Genomic DNA, 20954 nt, shown 5'->3' on the forward strand with positions numbered 1-20954 from the left:
TCTTCTAGAGTTGTACTTTCTGAGGCTGAGTTACAGGACTGACTGAAAGAAGGACAAGAGAAGTAAGAAAATAATGCATCTGTGTGAGTTATAGGTGGGGTGTGAATTGTTTCTTTTTTTTGAAGACATTCATGACAAAGAGATTTGTCATGAAAGTTTTAATACTCTGAAACATTTTTACTATTTTGATACGCATATGGTCTGTGAAGTAGATGTGACTTTTAATTTGATACACACAAATGTCTCTCATCTTAAATATCCATTGCTGCACACTACATTTATATTTATAGCAGCTGAAGGATAAAGGTTCAATAAGGAAATACAACTATTAAAAAAAAATTAAAAAAGTTTTAAAAAAATAGTGTTATTGTGAAATTAAACTACTGAAGCATGCAAACTAATGTAATAATAAAAGTGAATTCCAAATGAAAATGTATTGAAGCCAGAGGAGATTATGTGCCGTTATCACTCTAGAGTTAGACAAACCGTGTCAAACTAGTTTTTCTGGTCAAAGTGCGCCCTGCTGAGTCTCCCACAGCCAGAAAACAAACAAAGTTAGAGGGATTCGTTTTGAAATGTACAAACTCTGCCAATCCTCCAATTAGTAAAACAAACTGTCTCGATGCGACTCCCGCTCATTCGGTCACCAGAGTGTTGCCTCCGGTCCCTGCAGACGGAGCGGCGGTCGGACGCGCTGCTCGCTCCCGCTCCCTCGGAGCTCCGCAGCGCGCCCCTCTGAGCGGCCGACAGCACAGATAATAGTGAGGTCTGCAGGGCTACCACAATGGGAGGAGTATGAAACTTATCCCAAGCCCTGCCCACCAACTGCAAAACATATAAGACGCTTGAGACTCGCAAAGGCAGGCACTTCTGCCTTAAATCTTAATGAAAGAACAAACTGATGATAAAAAAAATAACTTTATCAAGACCTCACTGGGATCTCATCAGTGTATCTAAAAATGATTTTCTTAGCTGACATGGATGCATGAGAGATATAATTTTCCTCAGAAATATTGAAGCACTTAAAATTTTGTTCTTTTTTTTTTTCATTTTTGAGGCAAAAAAGCTTGCAGCCAATTCATCACAATGACTCTTGACACTGAGTTTGGTGTGAAGAGCAGCAGCATCATCAGGGAGTGGAGTGGACAGGTCCATCCTGCTCTGGTTGTCTCCTTTGTCTTCCTCTTCTGTCTGGAAGCCTGCCTGTGGGTCAGGAACCTCCGGCTCAAAAGAAGACTGCCGGGACCGTTCGCCTGGCCCGTGGTGGGCAACGCCATGCAGCTGGGCCAGATGCCTCACATCACCTTCAGCAAGCTGGCCAAGAAATATGGCAACGTGTACCAGATCCGTCTGGGCTGCAGCGACGTGGTGGTCCTGAATGGAGCCCGGGCGATCCATCAAGCCCTGATACAGCACAGCACAGAGTTTGCAGGCAGACCCAACTTCGTGTCTTTCCAGATGATCTCTGGAGGCAGGAGTCTCACGTTTGCTAATTACAGCCAACAGTGGAAAGCACACAGGAAAATTGCCCAGTCGACCCTCAGAGCTTTTTCCTCTGCAAACAGTCAGACTAAAAAAACCTTTGAGCAGCACGTCACGGCCGAGGCCACAGAGCTGGTGCAGGTACTTCTGCGCCAGAGCGGCAATGGACGGTATTTTCACCCGGCTCATGAGTTTACAGTAGCTGCTGCTAATATCATGTGTGCTCTCTGCTTTGGGAGGAGGTACGGACACGACGACCTCGAGTTCAGGACCTTGCTGCAACGACTGGAAAAGTTTGGAGAGACAGTAGGGGCAGGTAGCCTGGTAGACGTCATGCCCTGGCTTCAGTCCTTTCCCAACCCTGTCCGCAGTGTCTATGAAAACTTCAAAAATCTTAATGAAGAGTTTTTCACCTTTGTGAAAAACAAAGTGGTGCAGCACAGAGAATCGTTCAACCCAGAGGTGACCCGGGACATGAGCGACGCCATCATCAGTGTGATTGAGCACGGTGAAGACCGCCGACTGACCAAAGAGTTCGTAGAAGCGACCGTTACAGATCTGATTGGCGCGGGTCAAGACACCATGTCAACTCTCATGCAGTGGATTTTCTTGCTCCTGCTCAAGTACCCAGACACGCAAGCCAAGCTGCAGCAGCTCATAGACAAAGTCGCCGGCCGAGACAGGTTGCCATCCATCGAGGACAGAAGCAACCTGGCGCTCCTGGATGCTTTTATCTACGAGACCATGCGCTTCACCAGCTTTGTCCCCGTCACCATCCCTCACTCCACCACCTCAGATGTCACCATCGAAAGCCTCCACATCCCCAAGGACACAGTGGTCTTCATAAATCAGTGGTCCGTCAATCACGACCCCCTGAAGTGGAAGGACCCGCATGTATTCGACCCCACGCGGTTCCTCGATGAAAACGGGGCCCTGAACAGAGACAAAACCAACAGCGTGATGATCTTTTCCACAGGTAAAAGGCGCTGCATCGGGGACCAGATTGCCAAGGTGGAGGTGTTTTTATTCACAGCGGTCTTGTTGCACCAGTGCAGCTTCGAGAGCGACCCCTCCGAGCCTCTCACGCTCGACTGCTCTTATGGTCTCACGCTGAAGCCCCTCCAGTTCCGCGTCAGCACCAAGCTCAGAGGAAAGCTGCTTGGTGTCGTTTCCCCAGCGTGAACAGCATTCCCCCATACTGGGACTTCTGCAAACACTTTACCGCCAATGACACTTACCAGTGAGTATCAACATACCTGCACTAAACGGTTCTGTTGTAAGATGTTCATATTTAAAAGGGAATATTTAATTCATCTATTAAAATAGTTTGTATTTGATTATTTTTTATTTTTGGTGCAGGACCGAGATATTACTATAAAGATATCATCTTGTGGACTGTTGTATTCTGTTTGTGCTTATAAGGGATACTCTGTACTTGATCAGATTTTGTGCATAATGTCATGTTGTGTGCTTGTTTGTTATCCACTATTCAGCATGTTGGTGAGTGCACCAAAACTAGCTACATTTAAACTATAATAACTGTATATGAAAAGCTTGGGAATGTTATCAAGCTGGTTGATGCCTTTTTGTTCACATTTTTTTTTTTAGGCGTAAAAACATATTTTAACTGTGTCATGTAATTCGTAGTTCAGGTTTGTCAAGAATTATTTAAGTTAAACAACTATCTACTGTACTCAAAGCATAAGAGCTGAATAAACAGCGCATGTCGATCAGAGTAAAGTTTATTTTGTTTTTAAAGATGTACTTATGAAGCTAGAAAGAGGAAAAGAAGTGTTTCACCAGGAAGTGTCCATCACTTATCAAAGTTTAAGGACCAGACATGACTGTGGACTGTAAAAATACAACAAGCGCTGCAGCTACCACATGCCGAACACATCTCGCCAAGACAACAAAACACATGTGCAGAGTTTCTCTCACACATCAGGAATTCTCTAAACCATGTTTGTTTACAATAACTTTTTTCAAAGCTATATGGATGTCAGTGCACTCTCTCCAAGCCTCTGTTTTCAGGAATTGATATAATGCCAATAGGATGTGTTTTTCTGTTAAACTCAGTTGGCCTTGAATGTTTAAGTTCTCAAGCTATTATAACTCCTTTAACATTCAAGGAATATTGAGACTTCACATATTGGAAAAATAAGCTGTATTTGAAATTAATAAAGTGAATTTTGAATGGTAAAGTGTGTGGAGTTTGAGTCAGCCTGAGTAAAGGCATCTGAGCCCAGAAGGGAGGGCTTTATCTCTGGCCGTGATGTGAAAGTAAACGCAGTTTTAAGACCCATATTTGGACTATTAAATAAGTGCCAACACTGTCACCATTGTTTAGATGTCTGTCATTGCTCATTGCTCCATAAATAGATACCCCCTGGAATACTTGACTTGTGGCTGAATAGCACTACATCATTTTGTTGCACAAGCACCCCACGTAAGGAGATTTACAGCTGGACTCAAACTTTCAAACTCTGTTTAAAACTACTTAAATGTAACATCTTTGTTTGAAAAGATGTTGCATTTATTGCCATGCCAGCAATAACGTTGTATAAATTAATTTTATGGAGCATGATAAATCGTTAGTTTCACCACACGGTTTAAAACTTGAAATTTACAGCTTTCCAAGAAGATCTCCCAGAGCCTCTTTCTTCTTGTAGGGTCACAATTAAAGCCTGGCTGTTTATAAATTAAAAAAAAAATTGATATGAACAATTAAGCATATATATATATATATATATATATATATATATATATATATATATATATATATATATATATATATATATATATATATATATATATATATATATATATATATATATATATATATATAAACCCTATTGCAATAATTATCATATGTGCTACCTGTACAAAATTAGTAATAACAGGCTTATATCAACCACTTTGCGATCAATACCTCCTTAGCCACACATTGCGTGTGAAGGTATTTGGCAACAACGCTTTAAATCTGTCATTCTTGGCAATGTGGCCAATTAAGTAGCTGCTCTTCTTGTCCAGTTGTTATTCTTCACAGGCAGAGCTGGGAGGAGAGTGGGCCAGAGTGGGAAAGGGACTAGGGTCTGCAGGCTGAGGTCAAAATAGGAGGAGAGAGATAACAAAGAACCTGACTCGCTGATCCCTCCCACCACGGACATATAAGCGAAGTGTTTCGCCGTGAAACTGCATTCCCCCGAAGTGGTCATCTGAAGACGGGCTGCGCCACCGCTAACCGCTCGAGCCCATCTCACCAGCCACTCAGGAGAAAGGTCTGAGACGGCTTTTCAACACTGTTTGGGGAGCTTTTGGAGCTATTATGGCAATCTAATTATCATATAGGACAAGAACACTTCATTTGGTGTATCTAGAACACTTGACATGGATTTTCATTTTAAGTGAAAACTGAATTTCACACAGTGGTTGACTGACAAACTGCTGCACAATGGCTCAAATGGATGCAGACTTTGGTGTGAAGAGCAGCAGCATCATCAGGGAGTGGAGTGGACAGGTCCATCTTGCTCTGGTTGCCTCGTTTGTCTTCCTCTTCTGTCTGGAAGCCTGTCTGTGGGTCAGGAACCTCCGGCTTAAGAAACGACTGCCGGGACCGTTCGCCTGGCCCGTGGTGGGCAACGCCTTGCAGCTGGGCCAGATGCCTCACATCACCTTCAGCAAGTTGGCCAAGAAATATGGGGACGTGTACCAGATACGCCTGGGCTGCAGCGACGTGGTGGTCCTGAATGGAGACCGGGTGATCCGTCAGGCCCTGATACAGCACAGCACGGAGTTTGCAGGCAGACCAAACTTTGTGTCTTTCCAGATGATCTCTGGAGGGAAGAGCTTAAGCTTCACAAATTATAGCAAACAGTGGAGGATTCACCGGAAAATCGCTCAAACAACAATCAGAGCATTCTCCTGCGCTGACAGCCAAACCAAAAAGGTTTTTGAGCAGCAAATTGTGGCTGAGGCCACAGAGCTAGTTGAGATTTTCCTCAAACTCAGCGCTCAGAGACAGTATTTCAATCCGGCTCATGAGCTCACTGTAGCCGCTGCTAATGTGATTTGTGCCTTGTGCTTCGGAAAGCGCTATGGGCACGATGATACAGAGTTTAGAAAGTTGTTACAGCAGAATAATCAGTTTGGACAGACCGTCGGGGCTGGCAGCTTGGTCGATGTAATGCCATGGCTTCAGTCTTTCCCCAATCCAGTCCGACGAATGTTCAAGAACTTCAAATACTTAAATCAAGAGTTTTTCGGGTTTGTCAAGAGCAAGGTGGATGAACATAGAGCGACTTTTCACCCAGAAATAACAAGAGATATAAGCGATGCCATCATTGGAGTCATTAAGGACGCTGACAGTGACGCTCAGCTCTCCACAGACCACACAGAGGCAACGGTGGCAGATTTGCTCGGTGCAGGCATGGACACCGTCTCCACTGCTCTTCACTGGATTGTCCTCCTGCTGGCTAAACATCCCGACGTCCAAGCCAGACTCCACGAGCTCGTTGACAGGGTGGTGGGGCGAGACAGGCTGCCATCTGTGGAGGACAGAATACATCTGCCGTACCTGGACGCCTTCATCTACGAGACGATGCGCTTCACCAGCTTCGTCCCCGTCACCATCCCCCACTCCACCACGTCAGACGTCACCGTCGGAGGTCTCAACATCCCCAAAGACACGGTGGTCTTCATAAATCAGTGGTCCGTCAACCAGGACCCGTTGAGGTGGAAGGACCCCCACGTCTTCGACCCCTCCCGCTTCATGGATGAAAACGGCTGCCTCGACAAGGATCTCACCAACAATGTCATGATCTTCTCTGCGGGGAAGAGAAGATGCATCGGGGACCAGGTCGCCAAAGTTGAGATTTATTTGCTCTTTGCGATTCTTCTCCACCAGTGCAGCTTTGAAAAATGTCCAGATCAGGACTTCTCTTTAAACTATACTTACGGTTTAACACTGAAGCCTTTAGATTACAAAATCACTGCCAAACTCAGGGGAGAAGTACTTAAAAGCCAGTAAAAATCTGTTTGATTTTCTCCTCCAGCATACTTGCTCTGACATGAGCACTTATGCTCCGAAATAAAGCTAGTTAAAAGTAATAGCTTAAACTAAACCAAAAAAAAAAAAATGAGGTAAGCATTTTCACATGTATTATGTATTAAAACAAAAAGAAAGGCGAAGCACCATTACATTAAGTATTTCAACCTTCACCTCTGAAATGCTTTGACTCAGTGGTGAAAGTCAATTATAGAAAAAAAAACCTCATGCAAACTTAAATGTGGCTGCTCTGCAGCCACAATTCCTAATAAAGCTTATTAAGTGCTCAATGTTTATTATTTGATGACATTTAGCAGGAATTTCAAGTTACAACATGATTTATACATTTTTCTGGGTTTTTTTCTTTCTTTTTTTTTACTGACAGAGAAAAATCCAGCTGTGTGTTTGGACATAGCTGCTCAATTTATTTTTATGCGTGGTGAACGTTTTGTATGTAAAAGCTTAATTCAAATACCAGCTCTGTACACTCACGTCCTTTTAAATTACACATATAACTCAAGTACTTCAATAAAAAGTGTGTAATTTTAATAGTTAAGCAGCTGGTTACGGCCGCTGTCTTCCTTATCTTATACCCATTATGTATTAATGTACGGCATCATTGAAGCATATCTCAAGATACTTATTATTTTCTGTATTTAATGTTATCCAGTGTGACAAAGTCATTGAATCTACAATAAACAATTGAAACTGACTTTTTTATCAAAGTTCTGTGGGGTTTATCAGCGGAAGCGCTGAGAATCATGGGAGGCCAGAGAAGTGTAAGTGATAATAATAGATGGTGATGTCTGGTCTCTGCGCTGCTGTGAAAGATTAATATGGTTTACACAGTGTTGTTTGAGAAGCTTAGCATGCAGGCTGTGAATATTTAACAGGGGCTGCGCTGTGCTCTTCTCCTATATTTTTCAGAAAATGTAGGCTTTTGGGAGCAGGATAAATTTCTAGTTAAAAGGCTATACTCGAGTAAATAAGAAAAAAGTCAACACAGATTTACACAGATGGGCCATTTGGTAGTTTTCAATGGCTCATGAACTGAATATGACATGGATTTCTAAGCTTCCACTGTTTTTGAAAGGAACGTCCTTAACGCAAAGAAATAACTGCATATAAGTTTGATTATTCTGTTAAAAAGCATGCACTTTGAGGTGTCACTTAGCCCATGCTGAGCCTGTGCCGCGTGTACGGGGGCCACAGGCCTCGTGCTGCAATAAAGCTCATGCCCATGTTGAGGCTCGGCCCGTGGCTCTTTGCTGCACGCCTTCCCCTTCTCTTCCTGCCCCCATTTCTCCCCCTAATTAGTTCAAAAGCCACAAAACATTAAAAAAAGAAAGTGACTTTTTATAAGGTAATAGAACAGAGTCTTGAATTCAATGTTTGATTTAATGTCAGCTTGCTCAAAACCTCAATAAGGTTGCTTTTTTTTTTAAGTATCAATGATAAGTGGTACTCCATACTTTAGAAAATAAATAAATAAATCCAGACTTATTAATCAGTTCCACATTGTTCCAACAGAAAAATGCCATTAAAATTGCTATAAAATGATCCGTTCATTCAGTGTTCCTTTGCCTGAGAGCCCTTGAACAAAACCACCTGACAGCATACTCAGCGATCTTAAACATGACCAGTCTTAGGAGTGTTTGTATGTTTTGCTGACATATGCTACATTTTGAATCAACATCTCTCACTTCAGGAGCCCATGTGATGTTTATTGACGGATTTGTGATTTTTCTGTCAGATTTTCAATACTCAATGTCAAAGGAGCTGAGTTAAAAAAAAAAAAAAAACAATCAGAGGTCTATTTTTTACGACGGAGTATTAGGGCCAAACTAAGAATAAAAAAATTGGAAATTACGAGAATAAAGTCATAATATAATGAGAATAAAGTCGTAAAATTACGAGAATAAAGTCGTAATGTCGCGAGAATAAAGTCGTAATAGAATAAAGTCGTAATATTATGAGAATAAAGTTGTAATATTACGAGAATAAAGTCGTAAAATTACGAGAATAAAGTCGTAACATTACGAGAATAAAGTCGTAATCTTGCGAGACTAAAGTCGTAATATTATGAGAATATAATTTATGAGAACTAACAGGAAGAGCTTCTTCTCCCTGTGTTAAAATGAGGAATATTGAGCATCTTGTGAAGTTATATTTATAAATTTATAATATATTACTTTATTCTCGTAATATTATGACTTTATTCTCGTAATTTTACGACTTTATTCTCTTAATATTATGACTTTATTCTCGTAATTTTACGACTTTATTCTCGTAATATTATGACTTTATTCTCGTAATTTTACGACTTTATACTCATTACATTATGACTTTATTCTCGTAATTTCCTTTGTTTGTTTTTTTTTGTTTGTCTTAGTTTGGCCCTAATACTCCGTCGTAATTTTTTAGCTATGGTGATGAGTCTTAATATTTTTTATAGGGAAAGAATGATGTGAATTAAAGCAGTTTTGCTGGAGAACAGGATATGTATTTGCAGTAAAATAGTAATTCATGTTAGCACGGGCAGCAGTGGAGCTACATCAAAATAAATCGTCATTCTAATATCATAACCTTATTTTCGGATTTATTAAAAGAACATTTTAGTCAACTTGTACACACTTATGACAAGATAGCAGCATTGGAATAGAGATGCCTGTGCAAACATTCCATTTTTTTAAAATCTGCACTAACAAAGTTTAAATTATCTCAATCTGTATAGGTGGAGACCCTAACCTTTATTTCACCTGGAGGCTTTCTTTTTTTTTTTTTTTTTTTTTTACACACAATTATTCTGTTCTCACTCAAAACGGCTTAATTTCACGTTGTTTTGGTCCCTAGCAAATGTTTACACCAATTACCATCTAATAATAGACGTAGGATTGTTTTAACTCTGGAATGTTCCTTTAAAAACAGGCTCTATTATTTCATTATACACAGCTGCTGCTCCTTTCAGCTTCACCTTTATTTGAGGTGAACCACCAACTGAGCCCTGTGGTTTGATGTTCATTTGTAAAAGAAGTCAATCCCAGATTTCCCAGATTGACCTAAAACAAGGTGTTTTAGGCAGTTCAGGTGAAGGGTCTTCTCTTTTGAAGTGGACTTTGAGCGTTTGCAGACCTTTCAGACGGTCCAAAAAACTGAATGAAAATGATTCAGGGACGAGAGAAGCCCAAAGAGTGTAACGCGACCACTCCTTAAGAAGAATAAAGGGTACTTTTCCAACACTGGTTGTGAAAACTGATACCTTCCCTGATTTTCATTTGCTGCTTACTGACACATAAACTGAAGTGAACCACCTGTGTTTGCAATCATGTCAGATAAGGTCACTGCGTTCCCAGTAGTTTCTCTCACCTGTACCTCTGGTGTCATGGGAATCACTGGGGGAAGCTTGCTTGGTATTCAATAACGACAACATATTTAACACGAATTAATATCCTTGTGACTACTTTGTTACTTTCTTTCAATATTTTGGCAAAACCGAAACCACACAATACTCAACATTTACCATTCCAGTAAGATAGGGTTCATAAATATTAGTTTAATTGTGGCCTATTTTTTTTTAAATAGGTTTTACTTCTCCTCCTTGTCTCTGGAGAGTGTTGCCTCAGTGAGTGGTCTGGAGTCTACCTGCGTATTTGCAGCACTGTGGCTAAACTTGTTTTCATTCGGGTTAATAAAAGGCAGGCCGAAGACATTTTGTACTTTTACAGGCTCTGACACTGCAAGGACCCAAGAGGAAGGAATGGGCTGTCTGACCTCCCCTGTTTCCATCACTGCTTCCCAAAACATCCCTGAAATGTGTCCAGCTGAAAGACTCCCTTTCACCCCGACTCACCCAGTCCTCGCTGCATATGCCCCGCAGCCCTCCAGTTGCCGAGTTTAACTTCGAAAAAGGAAAACAAAAAAAGTGTACTCTCTGACAAGTTTTTCAGCTCTGAGGTTATTCACATTCTGCACGTACACATCGCCACAGACTGACCTCCCACAAGACTCCCCACTCCCACCGCTTACAGCTGCAGCATCTAAAAACTCTCTCTCCTCTGCTAAGAGGTTTGAAATGCAAATTGCAGTCACAGTTTGGGAGATGACATGCAGTGAGGTATGCTTACAAAGGCAGCTCTCCGCTAAACCTCTGCCATCATCTACTGAAACACAGTGGAACATTGTGTCTGAACACTGGCAATAAGAGCCCTCAAGCTCTCCAGCAAATCTTTCCTAATGTTGTCCTCAACACCGGCACAGCTACACTTGAACTCCCATATGCTTGAAAGCAAAAGAATACCATTAAAACTGGCCCAAAGCTCCACGCATCAGAGCAGATCATTACTCAATCTGCGGCAGAAAAAGAAGTGAAGCAACCCAAGTCGATATTTTTTAAGGAAACATTTATGAAAAAGCTCATGCAAAGTAACCATAAATCAGCTTTTTTTTTATTCTCTGTCCTCAGCACAAATATGACATTTCCAACAAGTGAAAAAAAGAATCATGACTGCACAGAGACCAACAAATACTCCTTCACCTCTCTATTTTCAGTTGAGGGTTTGTGCAAGATTTTCATAATGGACTTCACAGAGAGGCTCTTAGTGCCAGCAGCGTGCACACCCTGGTTTAAAAACCTGTCTTAGCTTCAATTTAAATGTAGAGTTTACTACGTTTTAATAAAAAAACAGGGAGACATTGTCATTTTAACTTCAGCTTCACTGCAAAATATTCCAGTTTTTGATTGATGTTCAAGTCGCTAGCTCAGAAAACCTTTCCCTTTTTTAAAGGCCTCCTGGGGAAGCATGTCATGGACATGAATACTGAGCAGGACGTGTAATTATGTCTCAGTTACAATTATAATCAAGTCATGTCACCTTCTAGTCAGTCCTGCAATAGGCTTTATTAAACGAGCCCCAACATCCAGCAGCCATCATAAAGACACGTGAAGTGGCTCACTTCAGTAAACAATTATTCAACTGTCATTACAGGGCGGGACAGCAGATGGCTGCTGTTTTGTCCTTACAATTATTGGGTTTTGGAGTAGCAGCGAGGAGAGGGCCTTTGATGGAAAAGACAAAATGTACAGTTGCATTTGCAGTGGTGGACAGTAACGGAGTAAATTTACTTGAATACTGTACTTAAGTACATATCCAGAGGATTTGTACTTTACTTGAGTATTAGATTTCTTTGGTACTTATTACTCTTACTTGAATACATTTCCAAGACAAATATTTTTACTTTTACTCGAGTAAATTTCTAGGAAGGCTGAAAAGTACTCGTTACTTTCAGGTCTGCTCTTTTTTCTTCTTCCCTAAAATCCTATTGGACACAAGCTGTTTTTGTCAAAGGAGGAGACCTATCACAGTGCACGCTCTCAGACAGACATGGGGAGACAATTTGTTATGCTCTATATTGCTATATTGTACTGGTACATGTCCTTCCTGTAAAGTTAAGTGACTTCAACATTGAGTTATTGAAAGCAGAGATGTAGTTTTTTGTAAAGCAGTGGTCTTTGAGGGGGATCCAGACTTAGTTGGATGGTGCAGGTTCATTTGGTTTCAGTTCATGATTGTTAAAAAACTCTGCATCATCTGCTGTCCTCTTATGATCCCATTCATTTGATTTGTTTTTGGTGTTTCTGCAGGTTTTATATAACATTGTGGTTCTAAAAGCAGCACATCAGTGCAGCTGGTTTAGTTAATTCTCAGAAACAAGAGTTAAAACATCCTTAAATTAATTTAGAAAAAATATAGTAATTTACTGATGTGGAAAATAAGAAATTTACTCTTACTCTTACTCTTACTTTTACTTAAAGTAAATTTAAAAGCATTTACTTTTGGATACTTAAGTACCTTTAAAAGCAAGTACTTTTCTACTCTTACTCGAGTAATATTTTGACTGAGCTACTTTTACTTGTAACGGAGTAAATTTTGACCAGTAGTATTTGTACTCTTACTCAAGTACTTGGGTCGAGTACTCTGTCCACCTCTGTGCATTTGTCACAGTTCTTTCTTTTCAGACGAGCAGGATGAAGCGCTCTGCGTTGGTCCTCTGGAGTACACAGGTGGGTTTTTTTAATGGATGGGAGTTCGTGTGATGCTCCGAAGGAGTCACTCACATTTATCATGTCTAAGTGGTCAGTTTCACGTTAAACAGCTTGACTCACAGCCGGTGGAGGAGGCAGATGAACTGAAACAAATGTGTGCGGAGGAGCGCCTGGTGAGAAAAGCTGTTTTGCACTTGTCCATAACTGAAGCATTGAGATGAGATGCATGAGCTCCATCATCTTCAACAGGCACATTTCTGTCTGTCAGGTGCTTTCATTTCTTCCTTTTCTTAAAGAACAACAGAATGTCTTATAATTTCACCCGGACTGCCAAAGCTTGAAAGAAAATTAAATTACTACAGTACATCTGTACTACAAATTGACCTGGATGTGATTTATCTCCTTATAAATCCATCCTGCTGGACTTTCAGATCAAGTATCCACTACTTCCCCACAGGTCCAGCACCTTGAAGACGCAATCAATCTTCTGTGGTGTTTCAGATAAGCGTCCACTCCCAACAATAACAGACGAATAGCACCGCCATTGTGCAACCCAGATTAAAACATTCTTCTAAAGAAACATGGACGTGTCTCAGAGAAGCAGACATATCTGATTCGTTTTGAGAGGGGAAGAAATAAATCAGATTATTGCTCTGTGTATTTTTAAAGTAACACAAGAACTTTGGAAAAGCTCAAGGCAGCAATATCCCATACACTGGGGGTTTCAAGACTTAGGACAAGAGTAAGACATCCTGTAAAGTGCAACTTGAAATATAGAAGAATAATAGTCAAATTGGAAGAAAAAAAATACTATCAGAAGGAACACCTAAACCTAAATTCACTGAATTTTCTCACACCCAAACACAAAGGGGGTGACTCAGAGATGAAAAAGTGGTGTCACGTGTGTGTAACATGTTGGCATCTAAAGTGGCACGTTGCTTGCTGATAATAAGGTGGTATTCTTGACCAGCAATCACACTGTTGCTACGACAGACTTCAAATTAGGGCCGTTCCCTTTGTCAGTGCGTCGTCGGAAGGCTTTTACTCAAAAGTGTGCTTTAACATAAGATGCTAATATCTGATTACGATACAAACTTTTTTGTTCAGACCTTGCATTAACATGTATCCTTAGAAATCTAACCCCAAGTGACCAGTGCATATGCGTGTATTGACACCTGGCATTAAACCGTCTATCCTGATGATTCTTCAGAATATGACCTTCCCACTCTGAATGCAATATACAGGTAATCTTTCACTTACAAACGCCAAATGATTTGTTATTTTTGACTGTCAAAGGCACCATTCAGAAATAATAAGGCCTTACTCACGGGGAAAAGAGTAGAGGAACGCTACTACTCTAACGCCAGAGTCCTTAAAAACACCAGGAAACTGGACCATATCACACTGGTCATGAAATCGCTACACTGGCTTCCAGTGAGTCAAAGGATAGAGTTTAAAATCTTAATGCTGGTCTACAAAACACTGAATGGTCTTGGACCTAAATACATGGTTGATCTGTTAGTTCCTATGAAGCTCCCAGACCCCTGAGGTTCTTCTGGATCTGGTTTGTTGTGGTTCCCAAGAACAAGAACCAAGCAAGGTGAGGCAGCGTTCAGTTATTCTGCTCCTCACCGGTGGAACAAACTTCCTGTAGACCTGAGGTCTGCTCCAACTGTCCTTTAAATCAGGGTTAAAAACATTACTGTTTACTGAAGCGTACTCCTAAATTAAATACTTACCTACTGTACTCTACTGCCCTTACTTTTTAACAACTTGTGCTTTTTATTATTTTGCCTCTTTTGTTATCATTTTATTTTATTTTATTTGTTAGTTACTGTTTAATTGTGTCTTGCTACTTTTAATGTCAATGTAAAGCACTTTGAATTACCTTGAGTTGAATTGTGCTATACAAATAAATTTGCCTTGCCTATTGTTATTTTTTTTCCAGCTTTAACAGCAAACAGATGAACTCTTCTTACACAACAATATTGGCAATGAGTAAACGTTCAAAATTTCAGATTTCTTGTTTGTGTTGTTCTCTCAGATGTAAGTCAGCTTTGAATAAAGCGTCTGCTAAATGACAGTAGTAGTAGTAGTAGTAGTAGTAGTAGTAGTAGTAGTAGTAGTATTAGTAGTAGTAGTAGTAGTAGTAGTAGTATTAGTAGTAGTAGTAGTAGTAGTAGTAGTAGTAGTAGTAATAATAATAATAATAATAATACATTTTATTTGTAGAGCACTTTTCATGTATAATCTCAAAGTGCATTACATAAACAAGGGAAAGTCAGGGCACCTAAAAGACAAGAAGTAAAAAAAAGCATAAAAATAGTAAAAAAAACATCTAAGAAAGTCCAGGGAAGGCCTTCCTGAACAGGAAAGTTTTAAGCCCCTTTTTGAAAGTGTCCACAGACTGGGGTTGACGGAGGTGTTCAGGGAGGGAGTTCCAGATGTGGGGGGCAGCGGTGCAGAAAGCTCGGTCTCCCATGGAGCGGAGTCGTGTGCGGGGCTGATAGAGGAGGTTGGTCTTTTGTGAGCGGAGGTTCCGGGTGGATGAGTGAGGGGTCAGGAGGTCTTTGAGGTATTGAGGGGCAGTGCTGTAGATGCAGAGGTGGGTGATGAGGGCGATCTTGAATTGGATTCTTGCGGTTATGGGAAGCCAGTGGAGTTTCTGGAGAATAGGGGTGATATGGTCGTATTTGCAGGTTCTCATCAGAGTTCGGGCGGCACAGTTCTGAATGAGTTGGAGTTTCCGAAGGTGTTTGTTGGGGATACCGATGAGCAGGCTGTTGCAGTAGTCAAGCCTGGAGGAGATAAGAGCGTGGAAGAGTTTTTCTGCATCAGGGAAAGTGAGGAAGGGGCGGAGTTTGGATAGGTTCTTTATATGGAAGAAGCAGGTTTTGTACAGATGTTTGATGTGGTTTATGAAGGTGAGTTGTGGGTCCAGCTTCACACCGAGGTTTGTAACAGAGGTGGAGAGGGGGATGTCTTGACCGGAGAAGGAGATGGTGGTTATGGGTGATGACTGGACCTGGTGAGGGGTGCCAATTTGTATGGCTTCGGTTTTGGAACTGTTGAGTTGGAGGAAGTTGTGACTCATCCACGCCCTAATCTCCTCCAGGCAGTTAGAGAGGGCTTGAGTAGGTGAAGATGAGGGGACTGGGGTGGAACGAAGGTTGGGGTCAGTCCGGAGGTACAGCTGAGTGTCATCGGCATAGCAGTGAAACGAGACTCCATGCCGGCTGATGACACGACCCAGGGGCAGCATGTACAAGATAAAAAGGAGAGGTCCTAGGACAGATCCTTGGGGGACACCACACGTAACAGGGGCTGTTTGGGACTTGGAAGATCCCAAGCTGACATACTCTGTCCTGTTACCAAGGTAGGAGGTGAACCAGTCCAGTGTGGAGTGATGGAGACCAACGTCGGTGTGCAGACGGTTTAGGAGGATGTGGTGGTCAACAGTATCGAAGGCTGCTGAAAGGTCGAGGAGGATGAGCAGGGAGGGGGATCCAGAGTCGGCGGAGATGAGAAGGTCATTGGTTACCCTCAACAATGCTGTTTCTGTACTATGGGCAGTACGGAAACCAGATTGGAAAGTTTCAAATAGTGAATGGTGTTGTAGATGTTCCTGTAATTGTGTGGCAACAGCTTTTTCAAGCACCTTGGACAGAAATGGAAGATGGGAAATGGGCCGGTAGTTGGAAAGACATTCTGGGTCGAGGCTGGGTTTTTTCAGAAGGGGCTTGATAATGGCAGTCTTGAGTGACGGCGGGACATGACCAGAGTTTAACGAGTGGTTTATTATTTGTGTGATGAGAGGGCTTATGACAGACAGGTTGGATTTGATGAGTGCTGTAGGAATGGGATCCAAAGTGGAAGTGGAGGGTTTCATTGTTTTGATGAGACTCTCAACTTCGGGCTGTGTGACAGGAACAAAGGTGCTGAAGGGTGCAGGTAGAGGGCAGGCAGGTGGCAGAAATGGTGCTGAAGAGCCTGTGAGCTGGGACCGGATGGAGTTGATCTTGTCCTTGAAAAATGAAAGAAATCTGTTGCAGTGTTCGGCTGTGGACTCTGTCTGGGTTTGGTTTTTGGAGTTTAGGAGAAGATTTATGGTGGAAAAAAGTTGTTTTGAATTTCCTGGACTGCTGTTGATGATGTTTGAATAATAGGTGGACCGGGCTTCTTTAAGGGCTGCTGCGTAGGCCTTCTGATGGTCTTTGTAGGCCAGCTTGTGTACCACCAGGCCGGATGATTTGACTCGCCTTTCAATGGCCCGGCCAGCAGCTTTCATCCTGCGCAGTTCATTGGTGAACCAGGGGGCAGTGCGGGAGAAAGACACAGTCCTTGTTTTAAGAGGGGCATGTACATCCAGGAGGTGGCGAAGAGAATGGTTGTAGTGTTCAACCGATTCCATAACTGAGGGAAAGTTAAGTGAGGCCAGCATTTGGAGGTCAGAATGCAAAATGGCAGGGTTGATGTTTTTTAAATTGCGAAAATGAATATCGCGTTTAGGCTGAGGGAGGTGGGATGAGCAGGAAATGTCCATTGAAATAATGCTGTGATCAGAGACACCCAGGTCATATACTGCCAGATTATTGATGGAGGGGGAGTCTGAGATGACCAGGTCTAAGGTGTGCCCCCTGGTGTGAGTGGGTGCATCAACATGCTGTGTGAGGTTGAGACAGTCCAACACCTGAAGGAAATCAGCTGCCAGGGGGGAGGAGGGGTTATCAACATGAATGTTCATATCACCCAGTATAATGTTATTGGAAGATAGAGAGCAGAAGGAGGTGAGAAGGTCATGAATCTCCGCGATGAAGGATGGGTGTGGTTTGGGCGGCCGGTAAATTAATACAGCATTGATCTTGGATGGAGGTTTTGATTTGAAGGCCAGATATTCAAATGAGGACACTTCAGGTAGAGACAGAGGGGACAGCTTGAGAGTATTGCGGTAGATAACCGCCAGGCCACCACCTCGGCCAGTGCAGCGAGCTCTCTGCAGGTAACTATATCCAGGGGGGCAGGCTTCATTTAATGAGGAAAAGACCTCAGGTTGGTGCCAGGTCTCCGTGAGGCACATCAGGTCAATATGTTTGTCAAGGATGTGATCGTGGACCAGGCTTGATTTATTTGAAAGAGACTGGGCATTAAAAAGTTCAGTCTTGATGTGGATTTGACCAGTGGATCTCTGGATGGGACAGAGCAGGCTGGGATCCACACCTCTCCGCCCACCACACACAGTATGGCTCAGTCTCGCGATGTTCCCGGCAATATTCCTTACCGCGGTGTCGGCGCTCTGATGACGTGTCAGTGACGCGACCGGAAGAGCGGAGGACCAGGTGAGCGAGATGGATCCAGCATCGGGAGGCTGGAAGCAGGCATTCCTTCTAGTAGTAGTTGTGGTAGTAGTAGATGGTACAGATAATATGTGACCTTACATTTCCAACATAATACATTTATATTTTCAACTATTATTTTATTAACCGTTATGTATACAGGTAAAATGTAATTGAAACCCAGGGTCTAATTTACGAGAGAGACCTGTTTTAGCAATTTTGATCCCTCTTCATATTGATCAAGCACCAAAATAGAGCTGTTTACACAAAAACTCTCTGGGTCTGTTCGATCCTGCAGCCTTAATCCCTTCTTTTTTTTTTTCAGGTGAGCAACATGTTTGCCGTCCCCTTCCCCTGGTCCCTGTGCACGCTGCTGATAATAATTACTTTCTAAACCAATCAGACACGTCACTGCAAGTCACATGTCATGGTTACAGAGACAATAGGAAGATGTTTCTTTTTAAAATGAGCCAAATCGAAGGGGTCGGGAGTGACCTCACATGGGGACAGATGCATGGGTTGATCTGCACTTGGAAAATACACAACCGATCTACACATGCAAGTTCTGCTTACATGAGCAGAAAGTCGTTTTGAAAATGAAAAATATGTTTTTCTTTGAGACATGCTACCAAGAAAGGTGAAAAATACTGGGAAAAATGGAAGTCCTATTTGAACCTAAAATAATTTTCTGTATGTGTTTGGTAGAAGGAATATGCCATTGTTTTTGTATTTTTCCTCTGCACAAAAAGAATGGACTTTTGAGTTATGAAAGAATGGGAGACATCTTCCATCTTCCTACGGAACGCTTAGGATCTACAAGAAACAGAGTAAAGGATCTAAAACCATCTAGCACCCCAATTGGCACACATGGACACTAAGGACCCAATATATTTTGATAAAAATGTAACCCGGACCCATTCAATCTTGTTTCTACATTATGCATTTCTATACACCTGTGATGCCCCTGTCTGTCTTATGTTTTGTTTTTTTTGAAAAACTAAATAAAAATAAAATATAAAAAAAGAAAATTATAAATATGCTGAAGCTCCTGCTGTGTCGCCTTTTTCAAAACTGTTCATTGCTTAATCAATTGCGCATCTCTTACAATCACAGCTAAATTGCCTGCAAACCATACATAAACATAGCATGAAAAGAAGGAAATATGTGTTTGGTGGATTATTTCTTTGTTGTAACAAAGCTTTTTGGCGATATATATTAAACATTTTGGTGGATTGGCTTAAATCAGTCAATCCACCAAACACCAAACAAGAGTCAAGTTGTTTGGCATTGGCAGAGAAGATTAGGGAAACTTTTCATGGTTACAACCCACATAACCAGCTCTGTTGCTCATCCCACAAATGCATGTTCTTAACAAATGTGTTACCATTTAAACGAGGAATAAACAGCCTTTCCAACTGTTTAAGACTTTTTGCCAAAAGGCATTGTTACAACGAAGAGGTAATCCACCAAACACACGATGGGATGGCCTGCCAGCAGTCCCGACCTCAACCCCACTGAACACTTGTGGGATCCGCTTGGGCGTGCTGTTCGTGCCAGAGTGACCAACGCGACCACGCTGGCTGACTTGTGACAAATGCTGGTTGAGTAATGGGATGCCATCCCACAGCAGTGTGTACCCGGGCTGGGGACCAGCATGAGGAGGAGGTGCCAGGCTGTTGTGGCTGTGTCTGGTTCTTCCGCACGCTACTGAGGCTCCTGCTTGGTAAATGGATAAATTGTTAAATTGCCAATATGTGTTGTTTCTTCAAACTTAAATCAGCCAATCCAACAAACACCAAACAAGAGTCAAGTTGTTAGGCATTGGCAGAGAAGATTTGGCAAGTTTTCATGGGTACAACCCACATAATCAGCTCTGCTGCTCATCTCACAAATGCATGTTCTTAACCAATGTGTTAACATTTAAAAGGGGAATAAACAGTCTTTCCAACAGTGACTGCGTTTACTTGCAGTCAATAACCCTTTTAAAACTGGAATATTAGCAATAACCCGGTTTTGCACGGGCATGTAAACACCAATAACCCCATAACCGGAATTTGCTCATATTCGTTTTTTTTAAAACCTGAATATGACCCCTGGGTTACTCCTTTTATACAGAGGTGGAAAAAGTACAAAAATATTGTACTTAAGTAAAAGTACAAATTTTCTGCTTGAAAATTACTTAAGTAAAAGTAAAAAGTACCCATTAAGAACATTACTTAAGTAAAAGTATAAAAGTACCTCAACTTAAATATAATAAAGTACCAAAAGTACATGGTGTAAAATGTACTTAAGTACAAAAGTAAAAAGTAAAAAGTACAAAAGTAAAAAGTACAAAGTACAAAATTCAAAGTACAAAATTATTTTCAAAAGGATTGCAAAGAAATGAAGAATCCAAGAATTTGCTTACAACTCTAAATAATGGTGATATTATTCTGACCTCTTTAGCGTTTGTTTCCATTACCCCATTTTAATTTCTCCCTTTGCTCATCACTGCTGCTGTACCCCATTGGCCCCGCTGACAGGTCCACCCCCAGCCTGTAGTATGCAGTGACAACATTAAGCAACCCCAGCTGATAAAGGATGAGACTTTTGAACTTTTAAATGCCAAAACCACCTTAGAAGGGGTGGAATAAAAGAATGGTGCGCATGGACAGGCGTCGGCTGCCGCTCAAGGCTGATTTATGGTTCCGCGTTACACCAACGTACCCTACGGCGAGGCTCTGCATCGATTTAACGCGGAACCATAATTCAGGCTTCAGTCCTCCTCGGTACTCGACGACACGGCGGTTCCTCCGGCCTTCCGGCCCGCCTCTGCAAGTAACCCCTGACTGCAGGCCCGCAGACCCTCAATGTGGGCGGAGTTCAACGTTGAGGGGGCGGGGTCACACGTTGAGGGGGTGAGGGGGCGGTGACGAATTTCCCGCTGTCATATATGCAGTTTTTTTGCTTCTTGATTGCTGTATTGCCGTCTTGGTATCAAAAATAATGGAAGTAAGTGTGACTCTTATAATATTGTTCATATAATTGTAGGTGTATAATTAGGTTATGTTAA

The 20954-nt window shown here is 41.9% G+C and overlaps 2 protein-coding genes across 2 annotated transcripts; both read left to right on the top strand.

Annotated features, from left to right (window-relative positions):
• Positions 1–851: 851 nt before the first annotated feature.
• On the top strand, positions 852–3683 carry LOC133462094 (cytochrome P450 1B1-like). The gene has a single exon (XM_061743224.1). The coding sequence runs from the start codon at positions 1087–1089 to the stop codon at positions 2662–2664; it is 1578 nt and encodes a 525-aa protein (XP_061599208.1). The 5' UTR covers positions 852–1086; the 3' UTR covers positions 2665–3683.
• A 1007-nt stretch (positions 3684–4690) lies between these two features.
• Positions 4691–7438, top strand: LOC133462277 (cytochrome P450 1B1-like). Its single transcript, XM_061743431.1, has one exon. The coding sequence runs from the start codon at positions 4934–4936 to the stop codon at positions 6506–6508; it is 1575 nt and encodes a 524-aa protein (XP_061599415.1). The 5' UTR covers positions 4691–4933; the 3' UTR covers positions 6509–7438.
• The last annotated feature ends 13516 nt before the right edge of the window (positions 7439–20954 follow it).

The sequence above is a fragment of the Cololabis saira genome, chromosome 16 (assembly GCF_033807715.1).
Source record: "Cololabis saira isolate AMF1-May2022 chromosome 16, fColSai1.1, whole genome shotgun sequence".
Classification (NCBI taxonomy): domain Eukaryota; kingdom Metazoa; phylum Chordata; class Actinopteri; order Beloniformes; family Belonidae; genus Cololabis; species Cololabis saira.

Coding starts and splice junctions, on each gene's coding strand:
- LOC133462277 (XM_061743431.1), top strand. CDS start 4,934: ATGGCTCAAATGGATGCAGACTTTGGTGTGAAGAGCAGCAGCATCATC.
- LOC133462094 (XM_061743224.1), top strand. CDS start 1,087: ATGACTCTTGACACTGAGTTTGGTGTGAAGAGCAGCAGCATCATCAGG.